The sequence below is a fragment of the Oncorhynchus mykiss genome, chromosome 26 (assembly GCF_013265735.2).
Source record: "Oncorhynchus mykiss isolate Arlee chromosome 26, USDA_OmykA_1.1, whole genome shotgun sequence".
NCBI classification, from domain to species: Eukaryota; Metazoa; Chordata; class Actinopteri; order Salmoniformes; family Salmonidae; genus Oncorhynchus; species Oncorhynchus mykiss.
Window position 1 is genome coordinate 9,391,961 of NC_048590.1, and position 16,678 is coordinate 9,408,638.

General features: G+C 49.3%; 1 protein-coding gene across 1 annotated transcript; it reads right to left on the bottom strand.

Moving 5' to 3' along the window:
• Positions 1–2,454, bottom strand: gtf2a2 (transcription initiation factor IIA subunit 2). Its single transcript, NM_001124366.1, is given in 4 exon segments — positions 1–340; positions 769–895; positions 1,491–1,595; positions 2,273–2,454. Coding segments are annotated over 4 exon segments (327 nt in total). The 5' UTR covers positions 2,345–2,454; the 3' UTR covers positions 1–317.
• Between the last annotated feature and the right edge of the window lie 14,224 nt (positions 2,455–16,678).

Genomic DNA, 16,678 nt, shown 5'->3' on the forward strand with positions numbered 1-16,678 from the left:
TTTTAAATAAAAGTTTATTAAAGGTTAACGAGCTCAACAACAGTAACTAAACTGAAAAGGCAGTTCTAAGAAACACATTTATTAAAAAAAAAAAAAGAAAGTCATGCAAGCAAATATCCCAAGGCCTTGACTGGTCCATTCACGCCCATTGATTCAGATGGTCGTATATACACACACACACAAGGGTTTAAGTGTATCTTCTTCACAGCCATTACTGTAATAAGTTATATATATACAGTCCTGTCTGTCTGTGATATGGGGTGGTCTCTCTCCACCCTCTTCATCAGTAACGTCTCAGCTGATGCCATCGTCGTCGTTCACTCTGCAGCATTGCCCGTGTCTGATAAGAGAAAAGAAGCTGGGCAGGTTAGTAATGGTGATACATTGTGCATATTTCAAATGAGAATCTGCATCAAAATCAAATTACGAAATAGTAATTCACTTGGTCTTATACTTGGAAAGCGAAGTGTGTAATCTAGTTCTAACCGAGTCTGTTTGAAGATGAAGAGAAAATGGCCTGAGAGAGAGAGACAGAGACAGAGAGAGACAGAGAGAGACAGAGAGAGAGAGAGACAGAGAGAGAGAGAGACAGACAGAGACAGAGAGAGGAGAGACAGAGACAGAGAGACAGAGAGACAGAGAGACAGAGAGACAGAGAGACAGAGAGACAGAGAGACAGAGAGACAGAGAGACAGAAAGACAGAAAGACAGAGAGAGAGAGAGAGAGAGAGAGAGAGGAGACAGAGAGAGACAGAGAGATGAACCTACTTTTCCCATCGCAGGCAACGATCTTTACTTTGTCCACCTTGACCAGATCTGTCACTTCCCTGAACTCCACGTCATTCAGAACGAAGGTCCACACGTTGTCACAGAATCTATAGGTGTTTAGTGACCCCTAGAGGCCAGAGAATGTTACAACACATTAAAAAAAGTGTACAAAAGCAGAATGGCATTTCAACCATTATTAATAAAAACATACAGCTATGATTTCAGCTCTTTTTCAACCAGGGAAGCTTATCTGCAAGGTTTACATGTGGGTGAAGGCTTTTGCTCCAGACAAAAAAGTCATCTGTTTCCAACTAACCAAATGGTGTACATATCCATTATATTACATTCTACCTCCTACTTATTTGACTTTGATTATATTGATATTGTACAGTAAGCATTATGCTGCACCGTTTACACCAGTTGGAAACTGTGTACGTGACGAATACACTGATTTAACCATAACCTTCAATACAGTCTTTGTTGAATCAGCTGTGATGTTGCTTTGGCTAGAGAGAAAGCCTGCACCTGTTCCTGTTCCAGCCCGTATTTGCCCCCCCCCCCCCTTTTTTTAAAGGTAGGTGCAAACAGGGGAGTAATAATTAGTCCAAACAACTGCAAACAGTTGTGTTTTGCCCATGAAAACAAGAGTTTCTATTAGACAAATTCAGATCGGTCTCTTCCTCGTTTCGTTTGCTTCCTAGTGAACACAAGCCAGTCCTCACCTTGAAGTTGACCCTGTTGCGAACCCGGTTGGCCAGCGCCGTGTTGATGGCTTTGTCAAACTGGAGGAGAACCTGAAGCGCCAACTGAGGAGTGATCTGTTGGGTCTGGGGGAAAAAAAGGGGGGAAACAACCGTTTTTCCATTTAATCATTACTCAAGTTTAACATTGTAAGAAATATATACCTAGCTACTGATTTCAGATGAGTAGCTAACAGTAGCTGGTAAAGTAATGTAGCTAGTGATTGAGAAGTGCTGGAGTGAGGCTTGAACCAGAAATCATGAGTTTGAGCTAATGAGGGGACGGTCTAAATTTGTACTGTTACACTAATCACCTTTAACTAGTCGTTGATAATAGCTAACTAATGAGCCAGTAACTAGCAATGAAAATGTAGTGAATCCAAAGAACGTTACTCATCACCACTGACTTCGGTGAAACACATTAGCCAGCTTAATTTAGTCCATCAAAACTGAGCCTGTAAATGAGCTTTCTAGAACAAATTATTTTAGCTTCTTGGTTGAAATCAGACGTCACTGCAGCCAGTTATGGAGATGCTTCTTGTTAGCATGGCTAACTAGTTAGCTAGCTGTGTCGAAGACGAGAAGGGTAACTAGGTTAGCTAACCAGTTATTTCTAGTGAAAGATAACACACGTTTTTTTTCAGATAACGAAGTTAACGATGAATAATGTGGCTTCATAATTAGCTAACTTAACTTGCTATCCTAAAACAAAGTGCAACTAGATCACGTTAGCTAATTATCTAGCTAGCATAGCTGCAGTTTACCTGAATTAGCTCGTCAAGACTCTCTTGCAGACTGTTTCCTAGCGTCGTATTTCTGTAGAGCTGGTATGCCATTGTAATAAATTAATTTTACTAGTAAGATTGTGCACAATTCACTACCAAAATACAATTTACTAGAGGAATTTAACCGACAAAAACCACTGTGTTTTCAGAAACGGACCTGTGAGCCCCCGACTACGGAACACCGCGGAGGACAAACACAATTGCGTGTCGTATATTTCCTCAACCTCAGAAAGCCTTTATACCGGTAAAACCCGCTAGATGGGAGCAGACGACAGAAGAACTGGGTGACTCAGTGGAATTGTATCTGTACTGTAGAAAGAAAAGTGTGTAAGAGTACCGTTATCTGTGGATAAGAGCCCGAAGACACTATTGATTGATGTTTTAATTGACAGACAACAGGTTTGTGTCATTGCAATATATTTATATTTTTTTAAAGTATATATTTTTTCAAAAAAATTATACAATTATCATTTTAATTAAATACTCTTTTTAGATTCCATCAGTTGAGTACAATTTCAAAAGCATCAAACAATCATGTTATGAAAAGTAATTTTAAACTGTAAAGTACTTTTTTTGTGAATACTTGGATATTTAAGTACTTCTGAAAATGATGTAATATCAACAGTACTGTTTATAAAGATTAATGCTGTTCCTCCCAAATCCCCCATTCATATCCCCCCCCCCCCCCCCCCCCCACGATAAGACTTCCACAGTAATCTCTTACATTAATCAGTAAAGAGCAGTCTCTCAGCTTTGTGATACGAAAAAAAAAAACCCACTCAACTTTGTTGATCACATTTTTTTTACATTTTTTTTTTTATCACTCTAGAAGAGACGGTGTCAAGGCTAATGCTAACAGAACAGAGTTATTCGTTAGAGATGCCAGAGGAGGATAAATGCATCGGTCCACAGATGCTTGAATAAGCATTTATATGTACAAAACACCAGATAAATCACGGTTAGAGCAAGAGGAGATTTTTTGTCAACTTCGTTTAAACATTATACATGGTTGTTTCGGTAATGCATAGATCTATGGAAGGAGCGGATTTGTAATGACACTTCTTTTTTTTTAAATACAGAGATTGCAAATATAAGGAAATTACATTGTAAATATGTCAGAGCGGGTAATGCAATTATTTGTACAAAGTCGGGGACTGGTGAGCTCAACATAAACCAAAAACCATTAACATTGATCAATGTATCTATCTATTCAGTTTTTCCCCAGAATAAAAGTAATTGAGTTCGTTTAACTTATTTATATGTCCTTACAGTGGTATGTGTTAATGGAGGAGGCGGGGTTTTACAGTGGTATGTGTTAATGGAGGAGGCGGGGTTTACAGTGGTATGTGTTAATGGAGGAGGCGGGGTTTACAGTGGTATGTGTTATTGGAGGAGGCGGGGTTTACAGTGGTATGTGTTAATGGAGGAGGCGGGGTTTACAGTACAGTACAGATACAGATATAATGGGGAGGCGGGGTTTACAGTACAGATATAGGTGCTTAATTTGATCACCCCGTTGCAGGAGAACTTGATATTTAGAACTTGTTGTGTATTTGAGGTCTAAAAGGCTTCTGAAGTCTATAATTTCCACTTTGACATTTCAGACTTGATTCTCCGTTACGAAAAATGTATCATCCCCTACAAAAATGTCCATGAATTATAATCCACATACAAATTCACATTTCTTGTTTCTGCAGGTTTATTTTCCTGCTGTAGCAAACTGGCTCAAATGAAGACCCTACAGCTGTATCCTTGTAGCCACAGTGGCCTCTGTCTTGTAGCCACAGTAGCCTCTGTCTTGTAGCCACAGTAGCCTCTGTCTTGTAGCCACAGTAGCCTCTGTCTTGTAGCCACAGTAGCCTCTGTCTTGTAGCCACAGTAGCCTCTGTCTTGTAGCCACAGTAGCCTCTGTCTTGTAGCCACAGTAGCCTCTGTCTTGTAGCCACATTAGCCTCTGTTTTGTAGCCACAGTAGCCTCTATCTTGGAACCACAGTGGCCTCTGTCTTGTAGCCACAGTAGCCTCTGTCTTGTAGCCACAGTGGCCTCTGTCTTGTAGCCACAGTAGCCTCTGTCTTGTAGCCACAGTAGCCTCTGTCTTGTAGCTACAGTAGCCTCTGTCTTGTAGCCACAGTAGCCTCTGTCTTGTAGCCACAGTAGCCTCTGTCTTGTAGCCACAGTAGCCTCTGTCTTGTAGCCACAGTAGCCTCTGTCTTGTAGCCACAGTAGCCTCTGTCTTGTAGCCACAGTGGCCTCTGTCTTGTAGCCACAGTAGCCTCTGTCTTGTAGCCACAGTAGCCTCTGTCTTGTAGCCACAGTAGCCTCTGTCTTGTAGCCACAGTAGCCTCTATCTTGGAACCACAGTGGCCTCTGACTTGTAGCCACGTCCATTGGAGAGTCATATAAATGAACGCTGTACTATAAGATTACATATTTATTCACTGTCTCAATGAGACAACTAGAGAATTCCCTGTATCCTTCTGATGCTGTTTTCTAATAGGATACTGCTGCTAATTAGCACATTACTGTTGACTCGTTAAGATCAGAGAGCTTTGTTAAATAAGGAATAATCCTCTCTAAATTACAGAACATGTCCAACATTTTGTGAATCTGTTATGTTTGCCATCGCTTCTGTTGGCAGGCCTCCACTATAATTCAGCAAATGTTACCTTTCTTTGAAGCAAAGAAAAAGGAACTTTGTCAAATACACAAAGACAAAATGAAATATTTGCTAAGTTGCAGAGAGGATCAGCTCCCCCAGTTTAAGATAATCGTACTTCATTAGATGATTCACACACAGTTTAACAGTGATCTACTGCGGTGGAAGTTGGTACAGGCTGGTGATTGGATGGACTCTACGGTTTAACAGTGATCTACTGCGGTGGAAGTTGGTACAGGCTGGTGATTGGATGGACTCTACAGTTTAACAGTGATCTACTGCGGTGGAAGTTGGTACAGGCTGGTGATTGGATGGACTCTACGGTTTAACAGTGATCTACTGCGGTGGAAGTTGGTACAGGCTAGTGATTGGATGGACTCTACGGTTTAACAGTGATCTACTGCGGTGGAAGTTGGTACAGGCTGGTGATTGGATGGACTCTACGGTTTAACAGTGATCTACTGCGGTGGAAGTTGGCACAGGCTGGTGATTGGATGGACTCTACGGTTTAACAGTGATCTACTGCGGTGGAAGTTGGTACAGGCTGGTGATTGGATGGACTCTACAGTTTAACAGTGATGTACTGCGGTGGAAGTTGGTACAGGCTGGTGATTGGATGGACTCTACAGTTTAACAGTGATCTACTGCGGTGGAAGTTGGTACAGGCTGGTGATTGGATGGACTCTACAGTTTGTACATGAATTGAACAATACAACACCACTTTTTAACTTAAAGATTGTGAAAATGCGCGGAGCCAATTTGGTAAAAAAAAAAAAAAAAAAAACTGTTTTGTCTGGTTGTTTTTAACAGATCCTATTGAAGTAATGTGGAATAAAGGGGTGTATAGACATCATTATTAATGATCACACAGACAGAAAGAGAAGCAGAATGTGCTCCCATGTGGTCGTGATGTTAGGCTAAATTAATATTTAACAGCTGATGAAATATTAACGGGGAACTAATGAGGGAAACATTAGAAAACAGCGCGATAAATAATGATGTGTCACAGAAAAACAGAAAGTGCACTTCAAACTGCAAAATGTTTTGCGATGTTTTTTAAAATTTTTAAAATTATTTTTTTAACAGTACAGCACCAATGCAACGTCACAAATGCGACCCTACTCCCCCCCCCCCCCCCCCCCCCCTTCTTTCTTTTATAGTGCACTCTATTAGACTAGAACCCTATGGACTCTGGTCAAAAGTAGTGCACTAAATAATTAGGGAATTAGGGTGCCATTTGTCCCCTTTTTACTGCCCACACTAACCGTTTGTCTAATTTGAACTGTGCTGTCAGAACAGTTTGTTTTCAATATGCCAGTCGTTAGGAGAACTCACAAGGTCTGTGTTCCAGTAGGCAGCAGGGTTAGGACTTGAATCCTATTAACTTTCTACTCCGTTTCTACCTCCCAAATGACATACTATTCCCTATATAGTGCACTACTTTTGACCAGAGCCCTATTCCCTATATAGTGGTACTACTATAGACCAGAGCCCTATTCCCTATATAGTGCACTACTTTTGACCAGAGCCCTATTCCCTATATAGTGGTACTACTTTAGACCAGAGCCCTATTCCCTATATAGTGCACTACTATAGATCAGGGCCCTATTCCCTATATAGTGGTACTACTATAGACCAGAGCCCTATTCCCTATATAGTGGTACTACTATAGACCAGAGCCCTATTCCCTATATAGTGGTACTACTATAGACCAGAGCCCTATTCCCTATATAGTGGTACTACTATAGACCAGAGCCCTATATAGTGGTACTACTTTAGACCAGGGCCCATAGAGTACCATTTGGGATACAGACAGTGTAGTTTGGATTACAGCCAGTAATCAACTAAGTAGAAGGATAATGTCCTCTGTGTGGTCTGGCTCTTGTTTTGTTTGACCAGAATGTTTTGGTGTCCAAGAAACTAGACTGTTAAAGAATAACTAGAGTCACGTCCTGACCTTAGTTCCTGTTTTATGTCTCTGTTTTAGGTGGGTCACGTCCTGACCTTAGTTCCTGTTTTATGTCTCTGTTTTAGTTGGGTCAGGTCCTGACCTTAGTTCCTGTTTTATGTCTCTGTTTTAGTTGGGTCAGGTCCTGACCTTAGTTCCTGTTTTATGTCTCTGTTTTAGTTGGGTCAGGGCCTGACCTTAGTTCCTGTTTTATGTCTCTGTTTTAGTTGGGTCAGGGCCTGACCTTAGTTCCTGTTTTATGTCTCTGTTTTAGTTGGGTCAGGGCCTGACCTTAGTTCCTGTTTTATGTCTCTGTTTTAGTTGGGTCACGTCCTGACCTTAGTTCCTGTTTTATGTCTCTGTTTTAGTTGGGTCAGGGCCTGACCTTAGTTCCTGTTTTATGTCTCTGTTTTAGTTGGGTCACGTCCTGACCTTAGTTCCTGTTTTATGTCTCTGTTTTAGTTGGGTCACGTCCTGACCTTAGTTCCTGTTTTATGTCTCTGTTTTAGTTGGGTCACGTCCTGACCTTAGTTCCTGTTTTATGTCTCTGTTTTAGTTGGGTCACGTCCTGACCTTAGTTCCTGTTTTATGTCTCTGTTTTAGTTGGGTCACGTCCTGACCTTAGTTCCTGTTTTATGTCTCTGTTTTAGTTGGGTCAGGGCCTGACCTTAGTTCCTGTTTTATGTCTCTGTTTTAGTTGGGTCAGGTCCTGACCTTAGTTCCTGTTTTATGTCTCTGTTTTAGTTGGGTCACGTCCTGACCTTAGTTCCTGTTTTATGTCTCTGTTTTAGTTGGGTCACGTCCTGACCTTAGTTCCTGTTTTATGTCTCTGTTTTAGTTGGGTCAGGGCCTGACCTTAGTTCCTGTTTTATGTCTCTGTTTTAGTTGGGTCACGTCCTGACCTTAGTTCCTGTTTTATGTCTCTGTTTTAGTTGGGTCACGTCCTGACCTTAGTTCCTGTTTTATGTCTCTGTTTTAGTTGGGTCACGTCCTGACCTTAGTTCCTGTTTTATGTCTCTGTTTTAGTTGGGTCACGTCCTGACCTTAGTTCCTGTTTTATGTCTCTGTTTTAGTTGGGTCACGTCCTGACCTTAGTTCCTGTTTTGTCTCTGTTTTAGTTGGGTCAGGGCCTGACCTTAGTTCCTGTTTTATGTCTCTGTTTTAGTTGGGTCAGGGCCTGACCTTAGTTCCTGTTTTATGTCTCTGTTTTAGTTGGGTCACGTCCTGACCTTAGTTCCTGTTTTATGTCTCTGTTTTAGTTGGGTCACGTCCTGACCTTAGTTCCTGTTTTATGTCTCTGTTTTAGTTGGGTCACGTCCTGACCTTAGTTCCTGTTTTATGTCTCTGTTTTAGTTGAGTCACGTCCTGACCTTAGTTCCTGTTTTATGTCTCTGTTTTAGTTGGGTCAGGGCCTGACCTTAGTTCCTGTTTTATGTCTCTGTTTTAGTTGGGTCACGTCCTGACCTTAGTTCCTGTTTTATGTCTCTGTTTTAGTTGGGTCACGTCCTGACCTTAGTTCCTGTTTTATGTCTCTGTTTTAGTTGGGTCACGTCCTGACCTTAGTTCCTGTTTTATGTCTCTGTTTTAGTTGGGTCACGTCCTGACCTTAGTTCCTGTTTTATGTCTCTGTTTTAGTTGGGTCACGTCCTGACCTTAGTTCCTGTTTTATGTCTCTGTTTTAGTTGAGTCACGTCCTGACCTTAGTTCCTGTTATATGTCTCTGTTTTAGTTGGGTCACGTCCTGACCTTAGTTCCTGTTTTATGTCTCTGTTTTAGTTGGGTCACGTCCTGACCTTAGTTCCTGTTTTATGTCTCTGTTTTAGTTGGGTCACGTCCTGACCTTAGTTCCTGTTTTATGTCTCTGTTTTAGTTGGGTCACGTCCTGACCTTAGTTCCTGTTTTATGTCTCTGTTTTAGTTGGGTCACGTCCTGACCTTAGTTCCTGTTTTATGTCTCTGTTTTAGTTGGGTCAGGTCCTGACCTTAGTTCCTGTTTTATGTCTCTGTTTTAGTTGGGTCACGTCCTGACCTTAGTTCCTGTTTTATGTCTCTGTTTTAGTTGGGTCACGTCCTGACCTTAGTTCCTGTTTTATGTCTCTGTTTTAGTTGAGTCACGTCCTGACCTTAGTTCCTGTTTTATGTCTCTGTTTTAGTTGGGTCACGTCCTGACCTTAGTTCCTGTTTTATGTCTCTGTTTTAGTTGGGTCACGTCCTGACCTTAGTTCCTGTTTTATGTCTCTGTTTTAGTTGGGTCACGTCCTGACCTTAGTTCCTGTTTTATGTCTCTGTTTTAGTTGGGTCACGTCCTGACCTTAGTTCCTGTTTTATGTCTCTGTTTTAGTTGGGTCAGGTCCTGACATTAGTTCCTGTTTTATGTCTCTGTTTTAGTTGGGTCACGTCCTGACCTTAGTTCCTGTTTTATGTCTCTGTTTTAGTTGGGTCACGTCCTGACCTTAGTTCCTGTTTTATGTCTCTGTTTTAGTTGGGTCACGTCCTGACCTTAGTTCCTGTTTTATGTCTCTGTTTTAGTTGGGTCACGTCCTGACCTTAGTTCCTGTTTTATGTCTCTGTTTTAGTTGGGTCACGTCCTGACCTTAGTTCCTGTTTTATGTCTCTGTTTTAGTTTGGTCACGTCCTGACCTTAGTTCCTGTTTTATGTCTCTGTTTTAGTTGGGTCACGTCCTGACCTTAGTTCCTGTTTTATGTCTCTGTTTTAGTTGGGTCACGTCCTGACCTTAGTTCCTGTTTTATGTCTCTGTTTTAGTTGGGTCAGGGCCTGACCTTAGTTCCTGTTTTATGTCTCTGTTTTAGTTGGGTCAGGGCCTGACCTTAGTTCCTGTTTTATGTCTCTGTTTTAGTTGGGTCACGTCCTGACCTTAGTTCCTGTTTTATGTCTCTGTTTTAGTTGGGTCAGGGCCTGACCTTAGTTCCTGTTTTATGTCTCTGTTTTAGTTGGGTCACGTCCTGACCTTAGTTCCTGTTTTATGTCTCTGTTTTAGTTGGGTCACGTCCTGACCTTAGTTCCTGTTTTATGTCTCTGTTTTAGTTGGGTCACGTCCTGACCTTAGTTCCTGTTTTATGTCTCTGTTTTAGTTGGGTCAGGTCCTGACCTTAGTTCCTGTTTTATGTCTCTGTTTTAGTTGGGTCACGTCCTGACCTTAGTTCCTGTTTTATGTCTCTGTTTTAGTTGGGTCACGTCCTGACCTTAGTTCCTGTTTTATGTCTCTGTTTTAGTTGGGTCACGTCCTGACCTTAGTTCCTGTTTTATGTCTCTGTTTTAGTTGGGTCACGTCCTGACCTTAGTTCCTGTTTTATGTCTCTGTTTTAGTTGGGTCACGTCCTGACCTTAGTTCCTGTTTTATGTCTCTGTTTTAGTTGGGTCACGTCCTGACCTTAGTTCCTGTTTTATGTCTCTGTTTTAGTTGGGTCACGTCCTGACCTTAGTTCCTGTTTTATGTCTCTGTTTTAGTTGGGTCACGTCCTGACCTTAGTTCCTGTTTTATGTCTCTGTTTTAGTTGGGTCAGGGCCTGACCTTAGTTCCTGTTTTATGTCTCTGTTTTAGTTGGGTCAGGGCCTGACCTTAGTTCCTGTTTTATGTCTCTGTTTTAGTTGGGTCACGTCCTGACCTTAGTTCCTGTTTTATGTCTCTGTTTTAGTTGGGTCAGGGCCTGACCTTAGTTCCTGTTTTATGTCTCTGTTTTAGTTGGGTCACGTCCTGACCTTAGTTCCTGTTTTATGTCTCTGTTTTAGTTGGGTCACGTCCTGACCTTAGTTCCTGTTTTATGTCTCTGTTTTAGTTGAGTCACGTCCTGACCTTAGTTCCTGTTTTATGTCTCTGTTTTAGTTGGGTCAGGGCCTGACCTTAGTTCCTGTTTTATGTCTCTGTTTTAGTTGGGTCAGGGCCTGACCTTAGTTCCTGTTTTATGTCTCTGTTTTAGTTGGGTCACGTCCTGACCTTAGTTCCTGTTTTATGTCTCTGTTTTAGTTGGGTCACATCCTGACATTAGTTCCTGTTTTATGTCTCTGTTTTAGTTGGGTCAGGGCGTGAGTTGGGGTGGTCAGGGCCTGAGTTGGGGTGGGTCAGGGCCTGAGTTGGGGTGGGTCAGGGCGTGAGTTGGGGTGGTCAGGATGTGAGTTGGGGTGGTCAGGGCGTGAGTTGGGGTGGTCAGGATGTGAGTTGGGGTGGTCAGGGCCTGAGTTGGGGTGGTCAGGGCCTGAGTTGGGGTGGGTCAGGGCGTGAGTTGGGGTGGTCAGGGCCTGAGTTGGGGTGGTCAGGGCCTGAGTTGGGGTGGGTCAGGGCGTGAGTTGGGGTGGTCAGGACGTGAGTTGGGGTGGGCAGGGCGTGAGTTGGGGTGGGTCAGGGCCTGAGTTGGGGTGGGTCAGGGCGTGAGTTGGGGTGGTCAGGGCCTGAGTTGGGGTGGTCAGGGCCTGAGTTGGAGTGGGTCAGGGCGTGAGTTGGGGTGGTCAGGGCGTGAGTTGGGGTGGGTCAGGGCGTGAGTTGGGGTGGTCAGGACGTGAGTTGGGGTGGTCAGGGCGTGAGTTGGGGTGGTCAGGGCGTGAGTTGGGGTGGGTCAGGGCCTGAGTTGGGGTGGGTCAGGGCGTGAGTTGGGGTGGTCAGGGCGTGAGTTGGGGTGGGTCAGGGCGTGAGTTGGGGTGGTCAGGACGTGAGTTGGGGTGGTCAGGGCGTGAGTTGGGGTGGTCAGGGCGTGAGTTGGGGTGGGTCAGGGCGTGAGTTGGGGTGGGTCAGGGCCTGAGTTGGGGTGGTCAGGGCGTGAGTTGGGGTGGTCAGGGCGTGAGTTGGGGTGGTCAGGGCGTGAGTTGGGGTGGGTCAGGGCGTGAGTTGGGGTGGGTCAGGGCCTGAGTTGGGGTGGTCAGGGCGTGAGTTGGGGTGGTCAGGGCGTGAGTTGGGGTGGTCAGGGCGTGAGTTGGGGTGGGTCAGGGCGTGAGTTGGGGTGGTCAGGGCGTGAGTTGGGGTGGTCAGGGCGTGAGTTGGGGTGGTCAGGGCGTGAGTTGGGGTGGTCAGGGCGTGAGTTGGGGTGGTCAGGGCGTGAGTTGGGGTGGGTCAGGGCGTGAGTTGGGGTGGTCAGGGCGTGAGTTGGGGTGGTCAGGGCGTGAGTTGGGGTGGGTCAGGGCCTGAGTTGGGGTGGGTCAGGGCGTGAGTTGGGGTGGTCAGGGCCTGAGTTGGGGTGGTCAGGGCCTGAGTTGGGGTGGGTCAGGGTGTGAGTTGGGGTGGTCAGGACGTGAGTTGGGGTGGGCAGGGCGTGAGTTGGGGTGGGTCAGGGCCTGAGTTGGGGTGGGTCAGGGCGTGAGTTGGGGTGGTCAGGGCCTGAGTTGGGGTGGTCAGGGCCTGAGTTGGGGTGGGTCAGGGCGTGAGTTGGGGTGGTCAGGGCGTGAGTTGGGGTGGTCAGGGCGTGAGTTGGGGTGGGTCAGGGCGTGAGTTGGGGTGGTCAGGGCGTGAGTTGGGGTGGGTCAGGGCGTGAGTTGGGGTGGTCAGGGCGTAAGTTGGGGTGGGTCAGGGCGTGAGTTGGGGTGGTCAGGGCGTGAGTTGGGTTTGTCACGTCCTGACCTTAGTTGCTGTTTTATGTCTCTGTTTTAGTTTGGTCAGGGGTGGGCATTCTATGTTTCAAACTGTCTGTCTCTACTAGTCCTCAGTCATACTGTCTGTCTCTGCTAGTCCTCAGTCAGTCTCGACTCACAACGTCATCGTTACACCGGTGGCTTCATCCTGTTGTCACGTCCTGACCTTAGTTCCTTTATTATGTCTCTGTTTTAGTTGGGTCAGGGCGTGAGTTGGGGTGGTCAGGGCGTGAGTTGGGGTGGTCAGGGCGTGAGTTGGGGTGGGTCAGGGCGTGAGTTGGGGTGGTCAGGGCGTGAGTTGGGGTGGTCAGGGCGTGAGTTGGGGTGGGCAGGGCGTGAGTTGGGGTGGTCAGGGCGTGAGTTGGGGTGGGTCAGGGCGTGAGTTGGGGTGGGTCAGGGCGTGAGTTGGGGTGGGTCAGGGCGTGAGTTGGGGTGGTCAGGGCGTGAGTTGGGGTGGGTCAGGGCGTGAGTTGGGGTGGGTCAGGGCGTGAGTTGGGGTGGTCAGGGCGTGAGTTGGGGTGGGTCAGGGCGGGAGTTGGGGTGGGTCAGGGCGTGAGTTGGGGTGGGTCAGGGCGTGAGTTGGGGTGGGTCAGGGCGTGAGTTTGAGGTGGTCAGGGCGTGAGTTGGGGTGGGTCAGGGCGTGAGTTGGGATGGGTCAGGGCGTGAGTTGGGGTGGTCAGGGCGTGAGTTGGGTTTGTCACGTCCTGACCTTAGTTCCTGTTTTATGTCTCTGTTTTAGTTTGGTCAGGGGTGGGCATTCTATGTTTCAAACTGTCTGTCTCTACTAGTCCTCAGTCATACTGTCTGTCTCTGCTAGTCCTCAGTCAGTCTCGACTCACAACGTCATCGTTACACCGGTGGCTTCATCCTGTTGTCACGTCCTGACCTTAGTTCCTTTATTATGTCTCTGTTTTAGTTGGGTCAGGGCGTGAGTTGGGGTGGGTCAGGGCGTGAGTTGGGGCGGGCCAGGGCGTGAGTTGGGGTGGGCAGGGAGGGAGTTGGGGTGGGTCAGGGCGTGAGTTGGGGCGGGTCAGGGCGTGAGTTGGGGTGGGTCAGGGCGTGAGTTTGGGTGGGTCAGGGCGTGAGTTGGGGTGGGTCAGGGCGTGAGTTGGGGTGGTTAGGGCGTGAGTTGGGGTGGTCAGGGCGTGAGTTGGGGTGGTCAGGGCGTGAGTTGGGGTGGGTCAGGGCGTGAGTTGGGGTGGGTCAGGGCGTGAGTCGGGGTGGTCAGGGCGTGAGTCGGGGTGGTCAGGGCGTGAGTCGGGGTGGTCAGGGCGTGAGTCGGGGTGGTCAGGGCGTGAGTTGGGGTGGTCAGGGCGTGAGTTGGGGTGGTCAGGGCGTGAGTTGGGGTGGTCAGGGCGTGAGTTGGGGTGGTCAGGGCGTGAGTTGGGGTGGTCAGGGCGTGAGTTGGGGTGGTCAGGGCGTGAGTTGGGGTGGGTCAGGGCGTGAGTTGGGGTGGTCAGGGCGTGAGTTGGGGTGGTCAGGGCGTGAGTTGGGGTGGTCAGGGCGTGAGTTGGGGTGGTCAGGGCGTGAGTTGGGGTGGTCAGGGCCTGAGTTGGGGTGGGTCAGGGCGTGAGTTGGGGTGGTCAGGACGTGAGTTGGGGTGGGCAGGGCGTGAGTTGGGGTGGGTCAGGGCCTGAGTTGGGGTGGGTCAGGGCGTGAGTTGGGGTGGTCAGGGCCTGAGTTGGGGTGGTCAGGGCCTGAGTTGGGGTGGGTCAGGGCGTGAGTTGGGGTGGTCAGGGCGTGAGTTGGGGTGGTCAGGGCGTGAGTTGGGGTGGGTCAGGGCGTGAGTTGGGGTGGTCAGGGCGTGAGTTGGGGTGGGTCAGGGCGTGAGTTGGGGTGGTCAGGGCGTAAGTTGGGGTGGGTCAGGGCGTGAGTTGGGGTGGTCAGGGCGTGAGTTGGGTTTGTCACGTCCTGACCTTAGTTGCTGTTTTATGTCTCTGTTTTAGTTTGGTCAGGGGTGGGCATTCTATGTTTCAAACTGTCTGTCTCTACTAGTCCTCAGTCATACTGTCTGTCTCTGCTAGTCCTCAGTCAGTCTCGACTCACAACGTCATCGTTACACCGGTGGCTTCATCCTGTTGTCACGTCCTGACCTTAGTTCCTTTATTATGTCTCTGTTTTAGTTGGGTCAGGGCGTGAGTTGGGGTGGTCAGGGCGTGAGTTGGGGTGGTCAGGGCGTGAGTTGGGGTGGGTCAGGGCGTGAGTTGGGGTGGTCAGGGCGTGAGTTGGGGTGGTCAGGGCGTGAGTTGGGGTGGGCAGGGCGTGAGTTGGGGTGGTCAGGGCGTGAGTTGGGGTGGGTCAGGGCGTGAGTTGGGGTGGGTCAGGGCGTGAGTTGGGGTGGGTCAGGGCGTGAGTTGGGGTGGTCAGGGCGTGAGTTGGGGTGGGTCAGGGCGTGAGTTGGGGTGGGTCAGGGCGTGAGTTGGGGTGGTCAGGGCGTGAGTTGGGGTGGGTCAGGGCGGGAGTTGGGGTGGGTCAGGGCGTGAGTTGGGGTGGGTCAGGGCGTGAGTTGGGGTGGGTCAGGGCGTGAGTTTGAGGTGGTCAGGGCGTGAGTTGGGGTGGGTCAGGGCGTGAGTTGGGATGGGTCAGGGCGTGAGTTGGGGTGGTCAGGGCGTGAGTTGGGTTTGTCACGTCCTGACCTTAGTTCCTGTTTTATGTCTCTGTTTTAGTTTGGTCAGGGGTGGGCATTCTATGTTTCAAACTGTCTGTCTCTACTAGTCCTCAGTCATACTGTCTGTCTCTGCTAGTCCTCAGTCAGTCTCGACTCACAACGTCATCGTTACACCGGTGGCTTCATCCTGTTGTCACGTCCTGACCTTAGTTCCTTTATTATGTCTCTGTTTTAGTTGGGTCAGGGCGTGAGTTGGGGTGGGTCAGGGCGTGAGTTGGGGCGGGCCAGGGCGTGAGTTGGGGTGGGCAGGGAGGGAGTTGGGGTGGGTCAGGGCGTGAGTTGGGGCGGGTCAGGGCGTGAGTTGGGGTGGGTCAGGGCGTGAGTTTGGGTGGGTCAGGGCGTGAGTTGGGGTGGGTCAGGGCGTGAGTTGGGGTGGTTAGGGCGTGAGTTGGGGTGGTCAGGGCGTGAGTTGGGGTGGTCAGGGCGTGAGTTGGGGTGGGTCAGGGCGTGAGTTGGGGTGGGTCAGGGCGTGAGTCGGGGTGGTCAGGGCGTGAGTCGGGGTGGTCAGGGCGTGAGTCGGGGTGGTCAGGGCGTGAGTCGGGGTGGTCAGGGCGTGAGTTGGGGTGGTCAGGGCGTGAGTTGGGGTGGTCAGGGCGTGAGTTGGGGTGGTCAGGGCGTGAGTTGGGGTGGTCAGGGCGTGAGTTGGGGTGGTCAGGGCGTGAGTTGGGGTGGGTCAGGGCGTGAGTTGGGGTGGTCAGGGCGTGAGTTGGGGTGGTCAGGGCGTGAGTTGGGGTGGTCAGGGCGTGAGTTGGGGTGGTCAGGGCGTGAGTTGGGGTGGTCAGGGCGTGAGTTGGGGTGGGTCAGGGCTTGAGTTGGGGTGGGTCAGGGCGTGAGTCGGGGTGGTCAGGGCGTGAGTCGGGGTGGGTCAGGGCGTGAGTTGGGGTGGTCAGGGCGTGAGTTGGGGTGGTCAGGGCGTGAGTTGGGGTGGTCAGGGCGTGAGTTGGGGTGGTCAGGGCGTGAGTTGGGGTGGTCAGGGCGTGAGTTGGGGTGGGTCAGGGCTTGAGTTGGGGTGGGTCAGGGCGTGAGTCGGGGTGGTCAGGGCGTGAGTCGGGGTGGGTCAGGGCGTGAGTCGGGGTGGGTCAGGGCGTGAGTTGGGGTGGGTCAGGGCGTGAGTTGGGGTGGGTCAGGGCGTGAGTTGGGGTGGGTCAGGGCGTGAGTTGGGGTGGGTCAGGGCGTGAGTTGGGGTGGTCAGGGCGTGAGTTGGGGTGGGTCAGGGCTTGAGTTGGGGTGGGTCAGGGCGTGAGTCGGGGTGGTCAGGGCGTGAGTCGGGGTGGGTCAGGGCGTGAGTTGGGGTGGTCAGGGCGTGAGTTGGGGTGGTCAGGGCGTGAGTTGGGGTGGTCAGGGCGTGAGTTGGGGTGGTCAGGGCGTGAGTTGGGGTGGTCAGGGCGTGAGTTGGGGTGGGTCAGGGCTTGAGTTGGGGTGGGTCAGGGCGTGAGTCGGGGTGGTCAGGGCGTGAGTCGGGGTGGGTCAGGGCGTGAGTTGGGGTGGGTCAGGGCGTGAGTTGGGGTGGGTCAGGGCCTGAGTTGGGGTGGTCA